At 44.7% G+C, this 20,365-nt stretch overlaps 1 protein-coding gene across 6 annotated transcripts in view; it reads left to right on the top strand.

Moving 5' to 3' along the window:
* Window positions 1–20,365, top strand: part of LOC145448507 (uncharacterized) — an 80,802-nt gene that overhangs the window by 42,640 nt on the left and 17,797 nt on the right. For 5 of the 6 annotated variants that reach the window (XM_080326903.1, XM_080326902.1, XM_080326904.1 and 2 more), the window contains 4 exons: window positions 2,056–7,533; window positions 7,921–10,803; window positions 18,127–18,265; window positions 20,139–20,263. In XM_080326903.1, coding sequence (XP_080183029.1) covers window positions 2,056–7,533; window positions 7,921–10,803; window positions 18,127–18,265; window positions 20,139–20,263 — 8,625 coding nt within the window. Of the gene's footprint in view, window positions 1–2,055; window positions 7,534–7,920; window positions 10,804–12,800; window positions 14,551–18,126; window positions 18,266–20,138; window positions 20,264–20,365 lie in introns of those variants that run through there. The other variant, XM_080326906.1, reaches the window with a different exon arrangement.

The following is a 20,365-nucleotide window of genomic DNA, read 5'->3' as shown; positions in this document are numbered from 1 at the left end:
TAAATCAAAAATATGGGTAAAGAGCATCCGAGATGGATGTTGATCACTTTAAAATGTTAATATACTCTGCAATATTTGCCATTTTATGGATATTTCTGTTTGCAGGGTTGATTTTTGAGGTTTTGATATTTTATGATTTGCAATTGATAATTTTTTAATATTTTTTAATATAACTCGGAAGTAACTGGGGACTTACAAATGGTAGCGTTTTTGATGGGTATGCAAGGAGGGGTTCACCAAGTATCCTCGGCCTCTGGGACAGTAGGGATACCACAAAACACTAAATAAAGCAAATATGGCCAAAACGAAACAAATTTTTTGTTGGAGAGAAAAAACGTAAAGCAAACTCGGTTGAGTAGCCCAAACAAAGTGCTCAGGCCTCCCCTTCAGATAAAACTTGGCCTTATAAAGCAACTTGTGAAAGCATTGAATAAAGGCGGTGACGTATTCTAGATTCGCCAGAACTTGTTTCCTGAACTATCAGAAACTAAAGTAGAAGTTGGTGTATTTATTGGCCCACAAAGTAAAATTATTCTCAAGTCGAATAATTTTATCCAAATGCCTAATGATGTTGAAAAGAAGGCTTGGGATGGCTTTGCAGATGTGGTGAATGGGTTCTTGGGCAATAATAAGGAATATAAGTATGCCAAACTCGTTGCCAAATTTTTAAAGTCGTATGGAAACATGGGGTGCAGAATGTCTATGAAACTACGTATGCTTGATGCTCACTTGGACGAGTTCAAAGATAATATGGGAGCTTATTCAGAAGACAAATGGGAGCAATTGCATCAAGACATAAAAGATTTTGAAATGAAATACCAAGGGCAATATAATGGAAGCATGATGGGAGATTATGTCTGGGCCTTAATGCGGGAAAGTAGAGATGTAGAGTACAAAAAAATCCCCAGAAACATCCCATTTTTCTTAATTTTATACTCGAACTGATTTAGCCTGAAATTTATTTGGTTTTGCATTTAACGATGGTTTTGATTCGGATATAGTTGAGACATTTATGTGCAAATTTCCATGTACCTGATGACTGTGCTTTGTGATTTGATTTTAATAACAAAAGTTCTAATTCGTTGCCTATTATTATGCAAAGTCAGAATTAACCTATGCCAGACGGAAAAATAGCCAAAAGTTGGTTTTAATTTGCTTTGCAAAAATGCAATTGATCGCCTACAACTAACTCGTCAGAATATTTGGTAAATACATTTATAGAATATAACTTCTTAGTCGATGCCAAGAGATTAAAAATGGACTTGCAGTGATCAAAGACAGTTTGGTAAATATCCATTTCCTATTGGGCTAATCAGTATAACCATGCACAATATTGCACATACTAGCTAATTAAAAAAAATTACCGTCCTAACCACAAAACCAAAGTTTGGAATGAGCTATATTGATTTTTGGAAGTTTCCATATGAGACAGATCAGGAAATATCAAGTAAAACCTGGGAATAAAAATCGTGTTACAGGATGAAATCCAGCAAAACATCCCATTTTTAACTGATTTTATACTTGAATTATTTTTGCCTGAAATTTAGTTTTACATTTAACATTGATTCGCATACAGTTATTACAGTTATGTGCAAATTCCCATGTACCATGTACCAGCGATCAAAGACAGTTTGGTAAATATCAATTTCCTACATGATAAATCAGTATAACCATGCACAATATTGCACATTTTAAAAAATTCAAAAAATCACTCTCCTAACCACAAATTCAAAGTTTGGATTAATCTATATTGATTTTTGGAAGTTTCTAGGTGGGATTGATCAGGAAATATCAATTAGAACCCGGGAACAAAAATCGTGTGTTACCTTTGTAATGGAGCAGAACTGTCACCGAAGCAGAAGCCAGGAGAGTATCTGTACAAGTGATAAAATCGATTGCGAAATCATAAAAATATAACAAAAGCTAATCAATGCTGAAATAAGAAAAACAACAATCGACAACTACACTTTTGTCCAACTCAATTTCATAATTTCGACTATTAAACATGTAAATTTGTATTTACATTTGCAGTAAACATATTTTATTAAATAATAGGAACTGGAAGGGATCCGGATGACGGAGATCGCACCAGACCAGACACTGGAACAGATCCGAATGACAGAGAGCGCACCAGACCTGACACTGGCAGGGATCCAGATGACAGAGATCGTACCAGACCAGACACTACCAGGGATCCAGATGACAGAGATCGTACCAAACCAAACACTGGAAGAGATCCGAATGACAGAGATCGTACCAGACCAGACACTGGAAGAGATCCGAATGACAGAGATCGGACCAGACCAGACACTGGAAGAAATCCGGGTGACAGAGATCGTACCAGACCAGACACTGAAAGAGATCCGGATGACAGAGAGCGCACCAGACCTGACACTGCCAGGGATCCAGATGACAGAGATCGCACCAGACCAGACACTGGAAGAGATCCGAATGACAGGGATCGTACAAGACCAGACACTGGAAGAGATCCGAATGACAGAGATCGTACCAGACCTGACACTGGAAGAGATCCGGGTGACAGAGATCGTACCAGACCAGACACTGCCAGGGATCCAGATGATAGGGATCGTACAAGACCAGACACTGGAAGAGATCCGAATGACAGAGATCGTACCAGACCAGACACTGCCAGGGATCCAGATGACAGGGATCGTACAAGACCAGACACTGGAAGAGATCCGAATGACAGAGATCGTACCAGACCTGACACTGGAAGAGATCCGGGTGACAGAGATCGTACCAGACCAGACACTGCCAGGGATCCAGATGACAGGGATCGTACAAGACCAGACACTGGAAGAGATCCGAATGACAGAGATCGTACCAGACCAGACACTGCCAGGGATCCAGATGACAGGGATCGTACAAGACCTGACACTGGAAGAGATCCGGGTGACAGAGATCGTACCAGACCTGACACTGGAAGAGATCCGGGTGACAGAGATCGTACCACACCAGACACTGGAAGAGATCCAAATGACAGAGATCGTACCAGACCTGACACTGGAAGAGATCCGGGTGACAGAGATCGTACCAGACCTGACACTGGAAGAGATCCGGGTGACAGAGATCGTACCAGACCAGACACTGGAAGAGATCCGGGTGACAGAGATCGTACCAGACCAGACACTGCCAGGGATCCAGATGACAGGGATCATACAAGACCAGACACTGGAAGAGATCCGAATGACAGAGATCGTACCAGACCAGACACTGCCAGGGATCCAGATGACAGGGATCGTACAAGACCAGACACTGGAAGAGATCCGGGTGACAGAGATCGTACCAGACCAGACACTGCCAGGGATCCAGATGACAGGGATCATACAAGACCAGACACTGGAAGAGATCCGAATGACAGAGATCGTACCAGACCAGACACTGCCAGGGATCCAGATGACAGGGATCGTACAAGACCAGACACTGGAAGAGATCCGAATGACAAAGATCGTACCAGACCAGACACTGGAAGAGATCTGGCTGACAGAGATCGTACCAGACCAGACACTGAAAGAGATCCGGATGACAGAGATCGTACCAGACCTGACACTGGAAGAGATCCGGCTGACAGAGATCGTACCAGACCAGACACTGGAAGAGATCCGAATGACAGAGATCGTACCAGACCAGACACTGGAAGAGATCCGGATGACAGAGATCGTACCAGACCAGACACTGGAAGAGATCCGGGTGACAGAGATCGTACCAGACCTGACACTGGAAGAGATCCGGGTGACAGAGATCGCACAAGACCTGACACTGGAAGAGATCCCGATGACAGAGATCGCACCAGACCAGACACTGGAAGAGATCCGAATGACAGAGATCGTACCAGACCAAACACTGAAAGAGATCCGGGTGACAGAGATCGTACCAGACCAGACACTGGAAGAGATCCAAATGACAGAGATCGTACCAGACCTGACACTGGAAGAGATCCGGGTGACAGAGATCGTACCAGACCAGACACTGGAAGAGATCCAAATGACAGAGATCGTACCAGACCTGACACTGGAAGAGATCCGGGTGACAGAGATCGTACCAGACCTGACACTGGAAAAGATCCGGGTGACAGAGATCGTACCAGACCTGACACTGGAAGAGATCCGGGTGACAGAGATCGTACCAGACCAGACACTGGAAGAGATCCGGGTGACAGAGATCGTACCAGACCAGACACTGCCAGGGATCCAGATGACAGGGATCGTACAAGACCAGACAATGGAAGAGATCCGAATGACAGAGATCGTACCAGACCAGACACTGCCAGGGATCCAGATGACAGGGATCGTACAAGACCAGACACTGGAAGAGATCCGAATGACAGAGATCGTACCAGACCTGACACTGGAAGAGGTCCCGATGACAGAGATCGCACCAGACCAGACACTGGAAGAGATCCGAATGACAGAGATCGTACCAGACCAAACACTGAAAGAGATCCGGGTGACAGAGATCGTACCAGACCTGACACTGGAAGAGATCCCGATGACAGAGATCGTACCAGACCAGACACTGGAAGAGATCCGAATGACAGAGATCGTACCAGACCTGACACTGGAAGAGATCCGGGTGACAGAGATCGTACCAGACCAGACACTGCCAGGGATCCAGATGACAGGGATCGTACAAGACCAGACACTGGAAGAGATCCGAATGACAGAGATCGTACCAGACCAGACACTGCCAGGGATCCAGATGACAGGGATCGTACAAGACCAGACACTGGAAGAGATCCGAATGACAGAGATCGTACCAGACCTGACACTGGAAGAGATCCGGGTGACAGAGATCGTACCAGACCAGACACTGCCAGGGATCCCGATGACAGGGATCGTACAAGACCAGACACTGGAAGAGATCCGAATGACACAGATCGTACCAGACCAGACACTGCCAGGGATCCAGATGACAGGGATCGTACAAGACCAGACACTGGAAGAGATCCGAATGACAGAGATCGTACCAGACCTGACACTGGAAGAGATCCGGGTGACAGAGATCGTACCAGACCAGACACTGCCAGGGATCCAGATGACAGGGATCGTACAAGACCTGACACTGGAAGAGATCTGGGTGACAGAGATCGTACCAGACCTGACACTGGAAGAGATCCGGGTGACAGAGATAGTACCAGACCAGACACTGGAAGAGATCCAAATGACAGAGATCGTACCAGACCTGACACTGGAAGAGATCCGGGTGACAGAGATCGTACCAGACCTGACACTGGAAAAGTTCCGGGTGACAGAGATCGTACCAGACCTGACACTGGAAGAGATCCGGGTGACAGAGATCGTACCAGACCAGACACGGGAAGAGATCCGGGTGACAGAGATCGTACCAGACCAGACACTGCCAGGGATCCAGATGACAGGGATCGTACAAGACCAGACACTGGAAGAGATCCGAATGACAGAGATCGTACCAGACCAAACACTGGAAGAGATCCGGGTGACAGAGATCGTACCAGACCAGACACTGCCAGGGATTCAGATGACAGGGATCGTACCAAACCAAACACTGGAAGAGATCCGAATGACAGAGATCGTACCAGACCAAACACTGGAAGAGATCCGGGTGACAGAGATCGTACCAGACCAGACACTGCCAGGGATTCAGATGACAGGGATCGTACCAAACCAAACACTGGAAGAGATCCGAATGACAGAGATCGTACCAGACCAAACACTGGAAGAGATCCGAATGACAGAAATCGTACCAGACCAAACACTGGAAGAGATCCGGGTGACAGAGATCGTACCAGACCTGACACTGGAAGAGATCCGGGTGACAGAGATCGTACCAGACCTGACACTGGAAGAGATCCGGGTGACAGAGATCGTACCAGACCTGACACTGGAAGAGATCCGGGTGACAGAGATCGTACCAGACCTGACACTGGAAGAGATCCGGGTGACAGAGATCGTACCAGACCAGACACTGGAAGAGATCCGGGTGACAGAGATCGTACCAGACCAGACACTGCCAGGGATCCAGATGACAGAGATCGTACCAAACCAAACACTGGAGGAGATCCGAATGACAGAAATCGTACCAGACCAATCACTGGAAGAGATCCGGGTGACAGAGATCGTACCAGACCAGACACTGCCAGGGATTCAGATGACAGGGATCGTACCAAACCAAACACTGGAAGAGATCCGAATGACAGAGATCGTACCAGACCAAACACTGGAAGAGATCCGGATGACAGAGATCGTACCAGACCAGACACTGCCAGGGATCCAGATGACAGAGATCGTACCAAACCAAACACTGGAAGAGATCCGAATGACAGAAATCGTACCAGACCAAACACTGGAAGAGATCCGGGTGACAGAGATCGTACCAGACCTGATACTGGAAGAGATCCGGGTGACAGAGATCGTACCAGACCAGACACTGGAAGAGATCCGGGTGACAGAGATCGTACCAGACCAGACACTGCCAGGGATCCAGATGACAGAGATCGTACCAAACCAAACACTGGAGGAGATCCGAATGACAGAAATCGTACCAGACCAAACACTGGAAGAGATCCGGGTGACAGAGATCGTACCAGACCAGACACTGCCAGGGATTCAGATGACAGGGATCGTACCAAACCAAATACTGGAAGAGATCCGAATGACAGAGATCGTACCAGACCAAACACTGGAAGAGATCCGGGTGACAGAGATCGTACCAGACCAGACACTGCCAGGGATCCAGATGACAGAGATCGTACCAAACCAAACACTGGAAGAGATCCGAATGACAGAAATCGTACCAGACCAAACACTGGAAGAGATCCGGGTGACAGAGATCGTACCAGACCAGACACTGCCAGGGATTCAGATGACAGGGATCGTACCAAACCAAACACTGGAAGAGATCCGAATGACAGAGATCGTACCAGACCAAACACTGGAAGAGATCCGGGTGACAGAGATCGTACCAGACCAGACACTGCCAGGGATTCAGATGACAGGGATCGTACCAAACCAAACACTGGAAGAGATCCGAATGACAGGTATCGTACCAGACCTGACACTGGAAGAGATCCGGGTGACAGGGATCATACCAGACCAGACACTGCCAGGGATTCAGATGACAGGGATCGTACCAAACCAAACACTGGAAGAGATCCGAATGACAGGGATCGTACCAGACCTGACATTGGAAGAGATCCGGGTGACAGAGATCGTACGAGACCTGACACTGGAAGAGATCCGGGTGACAGAGATCGTACCAGACCAGACACTGCCAGGGATCCAGATGACAGGGATCGTACAAGACCAGACACTGGAAGAGATCCGGGTGACAGAGATCGTACCAGACCAGACACTGCCAGGAATCCAGATGACAGGGATCGTACCAAACCAAACACTGGAAGAGATCCGAATGACAGGGATCGTACCAGACAAGACATCGGAAGAGATCCCGATGACAGAAATGGTACCAAACCAAACACTGGAAGAGATCCGAATGACAGGGATCGCACCAAACCTGACACTGGAAGAGATCCGGGTGACAGAGATCGTACCAGACCAGACACTGCCAGGGATCCAGATGACAGGGAACGTACCAAACCAAACACTGGAAGAGATCCGAATGACAGGGATCGTACCAGACCAGACACTGGAAGAGATCCGGGTGACAGAGATCGTACCAGACCAGACACTGCCAGGGATCCAGATGACAGAGATCGTACCAAACCAAACACTGGAAGAGATCCGAATGACAGGGATCGTACTAGACCAAACACTGGAAGAGATCCGAATGACAGAGATCGTACCAGACCAAACACTGGAAGAGATCCGGATGACAGAGATCGTACCAGACCAGACACTGCCAGGGATCCAGATGACAGGGATTGTACAAGACCAGACACTGGAAGAGATCCTATTGACGGAGATCGTACCAGACCAGACACTCGAAGAGACCCGGATGACAGAGATCGCACCAGACCAGACACTGGAAGAGATCCCGATGGCAGAAATCGTACCAGACCAGACACTGGCAGGGATCCAGATGGTACCAGACCAAGCACTGGAAGAGATCCAGTTGACAGAGATCGTACCAGACCTGACACTGGCAGGGATCCAGATCGTACCAGACCAGACACTCGAAGAGACCCGGATGACAGAGATCGTACCCGACCAGACACTGGCAGGGATCCAGATCGTACCAGACCAGACACTCGAAGAGACCCGGATGACAGAGATCGTACCAGACCAGACACTGGCAGGGATCCAGATCGTACCAGACCAGACACTCGAAGATTCCCGGGTGACGGAGATCGCACCAGACCAGACACTGGAAGAGATCCCGCTGGCAGAAATCGTACCAGACCAGACACTGGCAGGGATCCAGATGGTACTAGACCAAGCACTGGAAGAGATCCAGATGACAGAGATCGTACCAGACCAGACACTGGCAGGGACACAGATCGTACCAGAACAGACACTGGAAGAGACCAGGATGACAGAGATCTGACCAGACCAGACACTCGAAGAGACCTGGATGACAGAGATCGCACCAGACCAGACACTGGAAGAGATCCCGATGACAGAAATCGTACCAGACCAGACACTGGCAGGGATCCAGATGGTACTAGACCAAGCACTGGAAGAGATCCAGATGACAGAGATCGTACCAGACCAGACACTGGCAGGGACACAGATCGTACCAGAACAGACACTGGAAGAGACCAGGATGACAGAGATCTGACCAGACCAGACACTCGAAGAGACCCGGATGACAGAGATCGCACCAGACCAGACACTGGAAGAGATCCCGATGACAGAAATCGTACCAGACCAGACACTGGCAGGGATCCAGATGGTACCAGACCAGGCACTGGAAGAGATCCAGATGACAGAGATCGTACCAGACCAGACACTGGCAGCGATCCAGACCGTACCAGACCAGACACTCGAAGAGACCCGGATGACAGAGATCGCACCAGACCAGACACTGGAAGAGATCCCGATGGCAGAAATCGTACCAGACCAGACACTGGCAGGGATCCAGATGGTACCAGACCAAGCACTGGAAGAGATCCAGTTGACAGAGATCGTACCAGACCAGACACTGGCTGGGATCCAGATCGTACCAGACCAGACGCTCGAAGAGACCCGGATGACAGAGATCGTACCAGACCAGACACTGGAAGAGATCCCGATGACAGAAATCGTACCAGACCAGACACTGGAAGAGATCCCGATGACAGAAATCGTACCAGACCAGACACCGGCAGGGATCCAGATGGTACCAGACCAAGCACTGGAATAGATCCAGATGACAGAGATCGTACCAGACCAGACACTGGCAGGGATCCAGATCGTACCAGATCAGACACTCGAAGAGACCCGGATGACAGAGATCGTACCAGACCAGACACTGCCAGGGATCCAGATGATAGGGATCGTACAAGACCACACACTGGAAAAGATCCAGATGACAGAGATCGTACCAGACCAGACACTGGCAGCGATCCAGACCGTATCAGACCAGACACTCGAAGAGACCCGGATGACAGAGATCGTACCAGACCAGACACTCGAAGAGACCCGGATGACAGAGATCGCTCCAGACCAGACACTGGCAGGGATCCAGATCGTACCAAACCAAGCACTGGAAGAGATCCTGTTGACAGAGATCGCACTGGACCTGACACTGGCAATGATCCAGATCGTACCAAACCAAGCACTGGAAGAGATCCTGTTGACAGAGATCGCACCAGACCTGACACTGGAAGAGATTCGGATGACCGAGATCGTACCAAACCAAACATTGGAAGAGATCCTATTGACGGAGATCGTACCAGACCAGACACTCCAAGAGACCCGGATGACAGAGATCGCACCAGACCAGATACTGGAAGAGATCCCGATGACAGAAATGGTACCAAACCAAACACTGGAAGAGATCCTGTTGATGGAGATCGTACCAGACCAGACACTCGAAGAGACCCGGATGACAGAGATCGCACCAGACCAGACACTGGCAGGGATCCAGATCGTACCAAACCAAGCACTGGAAGAGATCCTGTTGACAGAGATCGCACCAGACCTGACACTGGCAGGGATCCAGATGGTACCAAACCTAGCACTGGAAGAGATTCGGATGACGGAGATCGTACCAGACCAGACACTGGCAGGGATCCAGATCGTACCAAACCAAGCACTGGAAGAGATTCGGACGGAGATCGTACCAGACCAGACACTGGAAGAGATCCAGATCGTACCAAACCAAGCACTCGAAGAGATCCAGATGACAGAGATAGCACCAGACCTGACACTGGAAGCGATCCCGATGACAGAGATCGCACCAGACCTGACACTGGCAGGGATCCAGATCGTACCAAACCAAGCACTGGAAGAGATCCTGTTGACGGAGATCGTACCAAACCAAGCACTGGAAGAGATCCTGTTGACAGAGATCGCACCAAACCTGACACTAGCAGGGATCCAGATGGTACCAAATCAAGCACTGGAAGAGGTCCGGATGACAGAGATCCTAGAAGACTTGACACTGGCAGGGATCCGGTTGACAAAGATCATAACATACCCAATACCAGAGGAGTTCTCGACGACATGGAACCTACCATTCCAGATATAAGTAATACCGATGATTCAGAATTGCCCGAAATCCCTGATCTGATGGAGCCGGACCTCTCAGATTTCGATCCAAGTTTCGAAGTCCTTACGCTGGAACAAGAGAGGCGTCCCGATGATCCCGCTGACCAAGATCATATGGGGGATATCATTCCTCCAGGGGGACGCGGAGAGTCTGGTAAATGATTTGGTTTTTTACTTTTGCCGACAGTCTTCTGCTCTGAATATTATTTAATGCTCATTTTGTCGATGTCTTATGCGCAAATTACTTTTTTCGTCTGGTACCAAATACTTCATGTCAGCAGCTAAATGACAATTGCAGTTGAAAATAACCATGAATACCTCAAAACAACAACAACCAAACCCTAGAGTCAAGATTATACTGCATCTATGACCAATCTGTAGATTGTCCTATTCTGCGTCGATTGTTGCTACTTTAACTTTGTAGTAATTTCTTTGTAACAATAACGATGTGTTAGGCTACTATTCGCAAAAACTTATTTTTTTAACGGTTGGACTTTTCGTTCTCCGATTATTCCTCCCTTTTTCAATTGATGCAGAATTAGTTCACCTGTCCACAATTGATCTCGATTATGTAGTAGCCTGGGCGTTGTTTCCTGCAAATGTATTTGTTCGCTTGAATCGAACTATTCATCGTTGGTAGATAAATTCGTTGGTCGGCCTGTTTGGTGCTATAGAGCAGTGGTTCTCTACCGGGGTCCGCCAAGTATTTTTAGGGGGTCCGCGAAACTTCTAAAATTTGTGAAATGATTGATAAGTTAATTTGTATTTTTTAAATTTAGGGAAAGCATGAGTCAGTTTCTCTTCATAATTGCCAAAACTCACATCATTAGAATGGTCGTATGAGACGAAATATCCTTGTGCAAACTCATTTCAATTGCCTGATTATCAAATATCCAATAGCCCACTGATACAAGCACATTGCTGTTTAGAGACGTTTTGTTCGGGTTTGTGGAAAAATGAAAAGTTGGACATAGTAAGGTTAAACAGGGTGACTTCGAAATGTTTGCAAAACATTTTGGATTTGAAGTTGTCAGTTTCGGCAAATTAGTGGTCGTTTGAAGTATAAATTCTAAACGTTTTTTTCCTAATCTGCCCTAATATTGAGATTAAACATCGCCATGAAATCTATTTTCTCCCTCCACTAGTCCAGAATATCCTTAGGATGAGATGCTAGAAAAGATAGAAATGACTAGGCTGGAGGCGATATGTTAATTAAAAACTCTTTTTCTCAATTTTGGTGCCATATATGTTACTACTTGCTATCACACCAAAAGATGTCGTCGGAAGCGTTATGCGTTAATATTACTTTTGCCATCACCCATTTTTGTGGAAATGGATTTTCGGCACTCGTTCATATTAAATCGAAACGCGGATTTCCAAGACGATTAATATCGCTGTAAGATAACTTCGAAATAATAAAAGTATACCAATTCCTACATATAGCATGATGTTATTTTCAAGAAAAGTAATTTTGTGGCTGTTGATTACAAGCCTACAGTTAATATTTGTACAAGACAGATGACGGTTGTGCGATAATGGAGCTAATTTTGAACGAAAACTTGAGGAATTCCGTGACTGTCCAAAAGGGTTCCGTGTAGACAAAAAAGGTTGAGAACCATACTGCGCTAGAGTGTTTGACTCAGGAACTAGCTGGCAGTTGCCGGATGCCAATTTCTCAGATTCGTATGACTGTGTGAGTGATATGACGTTGCTTTACAGTTTACAGATTCACTACAGATATTGACAAAGAATAGTCTAACCTTGATTTTGTAGAAATATGCCAATAATTCTGCTGCTTAGATATAATCCTGGGATAGATCAGCTTCCGCTGCATTTAGGACAGCGTACCTAAACCTTAGCACTAAATGTTCATCTCCAGGATATTTGGAAAAATTAAATATTATACAACAGGTTTAACGAAATAGACGAACATATTCCAACAGGAAAGGTTCAATTTCGATAAGATTTAGTTTCTGATATTTCGCAGTATTTCTGACCGGCCCCATATGTTTGATACGGTTGCGTTTGAATGATGGATATGTCTGTATTAATAACAATTGAAGAACATGATTTGCGGAAGTTTAATTCATTCATAGACTGCACTGAAGGAATCATTACCACAAGGAGTATCTGAGTTACGATCTTTTGAAGGTTGCGCTCTCGAATTACTGCGTTGTAAATTCTAAGACCAACGGATAGAAGAACAATATGCTATTGCCGATTTTACCGGAGGGATAAATTAAAATTCATTCTTCAAAAAGCAGCCATGGCCAGACAGAGAATGTGAGCATTTCCTACCGCCGTAAATGAAGTCGAAAATGCCGACAAGACCAGCCCTCGTCGATAAATACAAGCCACGCGTGCTGTAGTAACCAATATACCTTTGGTGTTTTATTTGCTCCAATATGTAGCCAGCATTGTCTGTCACATTTGAGGAACACTTGAAATGTGATAGATTCGAAAAAGAAAGATTAGCGCTCAAATCAAGCCAGTGTTTGGTTAAAATTTGGCTTTGCCGGCACTCGAAAACTTGGTGATGATTTTGTTTAAAGAGTAATAATTCTAGCCAACAGTTCCTATGACGAGGTGAGAGGTAGCAACCAGTCCAGCGAAGAAGAGAATGTGAGTGCTCGTTAGAAGTGTATCGAAGAAAAATATTCTACTACACCTAACACCAGACGAGTTTTACTGTATAATGCTATTAGGTGTTTATGGCTGATTTCAGTAAGAATTATAGTTTATACATACCCAGCATAATCTGTAGTTGTATATCAAATCAACTCCAGAACGTACGCCTGCATACCGATATCGCAGCAGGTTCGAAGCCGAGAACGCCGTTCAATTATAACCACGTCGTGGTCTAGTCGCAGTGAGATATATGTGACTATTTTTCACTTACACGAATGACAGAAAAGTAAATTCAAATTGAGAATGTTCAGTTGTTGTTGTTGTAGTGGCTGTCAGTTACAAAGACTCATCCCTGCGCAATGTTCTCCTTAGTAAGATTTCTTATCTTTCTTCTGCAGTGTATGATAGCAAGTGGCAGTTGTGAACGTGAGGCAATTATTAGGAGGATTACTCGATCGTAGTTCGCATATGTTCAATTGGTCATATTCATAGATAATAAATTTTGGTGACGCAATAGACATCTTCAAATACGAACTTTTATGAATTGTTTGCTTAACATCGAAATGTCTTTACTTTTACGTATAGCCGTGAGAATTTTTACGAATCGTAACTTGCCGCGTTTTACTTGCTGCCAGGACGGCAGAAATTCAAATTCCACGCCGGTATTCGGGTGTCGGTATCACCAAATATTATCATATCGTTCTAACCGGATTTAGCGCAGTTGAACGGATTGGAAACGGCGTCATCTTCTGGCAAGCCTTAGTATCTTACCACTAGCTACCGACCAAAGCAAAGTCACTTCGGTGTTAGACAGTATTTGTCCATCGAATTATCTGATAGTCGTTGTTATGTTGTTATGTTATGTTATGTTATGTTATGTACTAGTCAGTGACTTAGTAGAACAATATATATATTACATTTATAGTCAAGATCGCTACAGATGAAATTAGGTACATATATCAGTGATAGCGTGCACCGGGGTCTTATCATAATCTCAGACAACCAGAATGAGGTTGATCTAGGCTACCCACCTAGTAAAGAATTCACCGATGGCCGCGCGGTAATTGTGAATGTGTGCATGTGCAATATGCGTTGTACAAACAAGAAGCAATATGGAAGTAGAAGAAATCGTTCTTAGGTACGCAACGCATGCAGCGGTACGCAATCATAGATTGCTTGTTTGGGTGAGAAAATGCAATAAGACTTGTAGTGAACGTCCGCAATTTTAGGAGAGAAAGTAAACATTGTAATCTGCGCTGTTAGATTCCTGCATTTCCCTAATCGTTAAATCATGAGAGTGTTTGGCGTCAAGTATACTCTGATCCTAATTTACAATATAGCGTGTCAAGTGCGAGGGCAAATAATTTCGGAAATAACTGTTTTCGACTATGGTGATGATGATATTCTGGGGGAGCCGCTAAGAGAGCCAAAGGGTGAGTTCGTAGTGCTAGTTATCCGATATATATGTTTAGAGGGTTGTACTTCATAGCGGTTGTAGAATCCCTTTATTAAATACCCAATACGTAACTGTGTTCTATCGGACATATCCATTCAAAAACCTTCGATTGTGTCAGGGGACACCAACTCAAAACGGGTCGCGGGCCACATTTCAAAATTCGTCGAGGCCGCGGGCCGCATGACTTCTATATCGAGATTAAAATAGGCAACGCTGTTAAACAGACACGTTTTGATAACTCTACGTCAGTACAACGCTAACATGGGCAACAGACAAATCGTGATTAGTCATGTTATGAATAAGCACAGGGACCCGTGTTCCAGTCGCGCGAAGCGCGAAAAAGTTTTCATGTTCTTGAGTGAATTTCGTCATTATTATTAGTAAATTTCCACATATTACCATCAAATATTTATCGTTTCTCAGTCCATGTGATCGAATTCATCGGTAGAGTTGATGCAGGGGGTGTCCACGAAAATTTAGGGAAGCTATTAATGCTGTGCTGCATCTTTGGGTGGGCAAATTGTTTTTGGTACCTTTTGTTGAATGTTGTTATTTCTCGACATCTCATCAGCAGTTTCGGTTTAGTGGGAAGATATTGGATTCGCCCAAACATAGGCCTACCAGAAACAAATTTTCTTCGTGGTGAGGAACCGAACCGTGCATAGAGCGAAGAAAATTTCAAGAATAATGCAAGCCTCTTAATAATTAGTCAATTCGTAAATTCAATTTGCATATTGACGGCCACCAACACATTCTATTCAAAATAAGTGTCGACGGCCGCATAATTTTCCTTCTACTGCCGCAGATTCGCCACCGCAGGACTAAAGAATCGATATTGTGGTTAGCTAGACAATGTACTTGCTGGAAAACTATCTCCTCGCAAAGCTTGGTCTTCTGGGAAGCCCGACGTCGTTTTCTAAGCGTCCCGGTCTGGGCAGTGGTGGGCCATTGCACGTCAAGGCATTATGCCAATTCATATCAGCAAATTCTTCCTCCGTGGAATGATATTACAATCGCCGAAGCCGTAACAGCTAGTGAGGAATATTGACATTGGGCACAAGAGAATAGCACTTTGAATAACAACAACAATAACATGTCTATACTAAAATCAATTTCAGCATTTCAAAATGCTTTACTAAGCGTTCTTCCGAAATTTCAAATCAGGTCGCGGGCCGCAAAATATGACGTCGTGGGCCGCGTGTTGGTGACCCCTGGATTATGTCGTGACTCCATTAGCACTAGACTTCGTTCGGCTCTTGTCATACAGAATTGCGTAGCGAAGATATGACTTGATCAAACAACTTGGTAGCCGGCACATTACAAAGTATATGTTGATTCTTCTATCGAGGGATTAATATTTCTGCACTGTTAAATTTGAATGAGCATTTTGTAAGCACAAAAACCTACCGTACTTGAATTTTTTTCTCGGCATGTTATGGGGAATGTATGATCCATGATGCACGTCAATTGCCGAGGTTCGAATGGGTTCAGATTTCGCACAAATACGCGCGAGGCTCATTTTCAACGTCAAGTTGAGATTATTCGTGTTGTAGGTCTGTATAGCTTAGCGATGAATCTTGGCTTAAAACACTGTTTGGTTACGGTAAGTTCGAAAAAATTGTTTCAGTCAGTTTGATTATGAAGGATCCTCTGAACGAATTCAGTAGAGGATTGTAAGAAGATTAACTAAGATGATATGGGGGTAGCATAAGGAAGGTAATGGGATACCAATATAAGCGTACCCAGAATGAATATTTATGGGGAGCCATAAATCCTAGGTAATAACGTCACAATGATCGAGTAATAGCTTGGGAAAAGGCACCAACGTCATCTTTGTGACTATAAATTTCAGTTTCGACGTAACCTCTCATTTGAATGTATAGAAGACCGTATGAACATTGATCGTGGATGGCTACGATTTCAATGTGCATTATGCTTTGAGATTCGGTTAGGTCGAGAGAGAAACACAGTCGAGAAACGCGGAAAGAATCTTTACTTGATGAAGAATATAGGGCCCCATACGATGCTCACACTGCTCAGTGCTCAGTCACACTCTTCTTAGATTATGTGTCGTTTGTGTTTACATGCTAAGAAGACGCTCAGTCGCGCATGTAACTAACCGATTCTCTGCATTTCAAGTACGCTACGTACGATTCTAGTTCATGAACAGGATATAGCGATAATTTTACCGACACAATCGTCGCTCGCGTCAAGCTGTCATTTATTAATTTTCCCAATTTCTTTATGTTGTTAAAATTTAGCTTAGCGAGTCACAATCTTGTTTCCGGACATGTAAATCAATTCCGTAGCCGTTCACTGGCAACCTCATCTCTATCCCGACTAGGATAAGCGTATTGCAATGAATCCTATATGATTGTGTGACAATAGTCGCGGGGTTGAGTCACAATTACGGCATCCACTCGAGTCCACATGCGCGGAATTCAGTAGCGATAATCTGCTTTCCGGGCTCCTCAATGCACTTCAGGAACGCACCTTTTACCCCAAACGATAACCAATGTTGACAAAGGACCCTATCATTATGATTGATCGGTGATCTATTTGACCGAATCTCTGTGATACCTATTCGGATTTGAGAGGACGATGAGCGATTGATTATATTTCAAGTTGAATTTCCCACCCACGGGTGCGGTTGGTTGTGTACGTCGGGGCACCACACGTATTTACCGTACACGTGTCAAAGTATTCTATATATCACCCCTGACTATATGTAAACATAGAAAAGTACCCTTAAGTTGCGAAGTATACTGGTGGGTACACGGACGATCACAAATATAGCGACTTAAAGTTGTCGTCTTGTAAGTCAGTATTGCAGTCGTGTGGTGTGTGGACGAATAAATTTTCACTAAAAGCGTAACCGAATATGGTTTTCCATCAGCGATGCTTTCGATTTTGAATTTTGGACGATTTTAAATGAAACGTCCACAATTTTGTGAGCGGTGCGATCTCTGGTACTGGTATGTGTTTTAATCAGTTTATAAATTTCCATCTGCAGAACTGGTTTATGCCGGGCGAGTGATGGGCATACATTTTGGTTTACGCAGCTGTACAAATTTACATTTTCACGACATAGACCTGTGTATGAGTGTGTATAGCTATTACATTTCGATACAGTCTGTTAATATCCGATTAGAGTCCTATCCTGGGGATGCATTAAGGTGAAAATGGAAGAGGGAAGAGTGAAAAACATTCAGCTATGGCATGATGCCGCAAATACATTATGACGTTGCAGACAAAATGACGTCACGATCTTCGACATTCACGATGTAGCGCGCCGTTGCGCCTGTCGGTTGTCACTATGCGGTATCGACCAGATTACATCAACGCCAGTGCTAGACAGCCCATACCTGTTACTTAATCTATACATCTTTTTAGAACCAACGTGCAAATCTGGCAAGACGGATTTGTTCTTCATAATCAATTCGCCATCGAGTGCGTCGCTCTATGACCAAAATTTGCTGTCAACGTGGTTGGCTGATCTTGTAGAAGAATTCGATGTCACTCCGAAAAACGAGTGAGTTCAATCAAGTTTACAGGCATCGTTTGCAGGCACCATCCGCAGATTACGCACGCACATGCGGTACATAAAACAGATGCGGTTCTGACATACAATCATTTCCGGCTAGATATGACGTCCTAATCAATACTGATGTATATTATCCATTTTCACTGCTACCTATTCGAAGTCTGATATATTACTAGTGAAGATATTCTCATGGGGAATGCCTTCGAAATGCCGGTATTTCTTGCTCGTAATGTTTAGTGGCTGGGAAATGCCTGTTTCGCGTACTGTATATGCCTACTTGAGTAGACAGATTAATATTCCAGAAGGAGATTTCGACCCAAGGTGCTCAAAACTATGACTGACATTGACGCAATTCGCATTAGTCTGACTTTATTAGACCAAATACCTGCAGCCGTGACCGAATTCGGAAAAAATACTTGTTGCGTTTCAAGTGCCACTTCACAATGGTCGCAGCAACAAAACTTCCCAAGTTTCCAATTTGGTTCACCGCCTTTAGTGACGTGTATTATATTGTCCAGTGCAATCTAGAAGTTTTGCACCAATGAAAGCTGATTTGAGTTGTTGATTTTATTGGTTAATTAATGCACACAACGTGACCAGCAATGAACGCTTGTTGACATTCGTCACCGCGCATCAGAATTAGCGATGCACTGTTACGCCACTTCGAAATCGAGGTGAGATTCAACCTTGCTTCGGACTTCACTTCGACCGGCCGTGAAATCGTCGCCATTCGTTGCTTGAACTACGTCCGTTGATTCGCAATTTGCTCATAATTTACGTGCAATGGTAGGCCACCACTTTCCCACATGCTCTACATCAATGTACTACATTTAATGAGTACACATATATTTTTATCGCGGCACTGAAAATAAAAAATCTTCTCCCAACGTGATTGGTTGATTGCGGAAGTCATTCGTTGCGACGCACAAATGGAGATAAAGGACAATTTACATAGACTTGTCTGTGACAATTTCGTAAATCATAGCGCGACATTTCGTTTCGGTGACTTACTGCTTGGTAAGAGAAAATGTCAAATCGATTGCTAAATGCGTTGAATCGGCGTGAAATTGTAAGTATTGGATGACGAGTGCCGCCTATAGAATAGATATTAATACAATATTTATAATTGTAAGAGAATATATCAGACCAGCTCGTTTCTCAATTAACCTAAAGCGCTACTAGAGAGAGAAAGAGAGAGAGAGAGAGAGAGAGAGAGGGAGAGAGAGTTCGTTTAATTAAATATCGTTGTCATAAAAGAAAATAATAGTTGAAATAAATTATGAAACCCAATAAAACCACAAACGCAGTCACGTGGTATGGACGTAGCATCTTAACCATATATAATACAAGTACAGAATTGGCATATTAATATTATTGCATTCGTTGCTATTCCAGCTACTAATGACTAGTCGTATATTCCATGAAGGTTTTGTTAGTCGGTGAGGGAAAGGCGAGGTGTCTTCCAAATACGCTAAGACTTCCAGGCAAATCCATATGCCGGACAAGCGGACACTGATATTATCATTTGTCCCCATGTATGTCCTTGGTGCAAGTTTAGCTGCCAGTTCTGCTATAATACTCTCTTCCGTCATAAAGCATATTCACGTGCCCTGGTAAAGATGCTTTTGTCCTTGTATCATTTTCTAATTTGGACCTATGGAGCATACGTAAATCTTGGGACAGTACGGATTCGAGATGGGATTATGCAGAACTTTTTCATTTCACAGTATTTCTTCCAACAAGTTATTTTATAACCCACGGCCCAGCTATTACAATTGAGTGCTCAACTGCTTATATGTCCACGAGTCGAAATATTGGCCCAACACCGATCCACAGATAAGTTACAACATCATGCTTTCAGCACCGATGCGCGAACATTTGTGAGTGTTGTCCAATACGCCGACGTGCCGACTGTGATCGTTCCGCTTGGCGAATACGAATCGAGAGCGGAGCTGCTTATGACCATCACCGAACTTGAGTTTGGCGGTAAGATGATTCATATCTTGCTATATTATATCCTTAAACTTTGGGGTTAGTGAATAGCAAGACTTTACGCCAGACATTCAAAAGACTCTAAACCACGGGTCC

The sequence above is a fragment of the Botryllus schlosseri genome, chromosome 10, assembly GCF_051294905.1.
Source record: "Botryllus schlosseri isolate E-star chromosome 10, Bs_hap1, whole genome shotgun sequence".
NCBI classification, from domain to species: domain Eukaryota; kingdom Metazoa; phylum Chordata; class Ascidiacea; order Stolidobranchia; family Styelidae; genus Botryllus; species Botryllus schlosseri.
The sequence above is the reverse complement of the archived record's forward strand: the minus strand, read 5'-3'. Positions and strand labels throughout refer to the sequence as shown.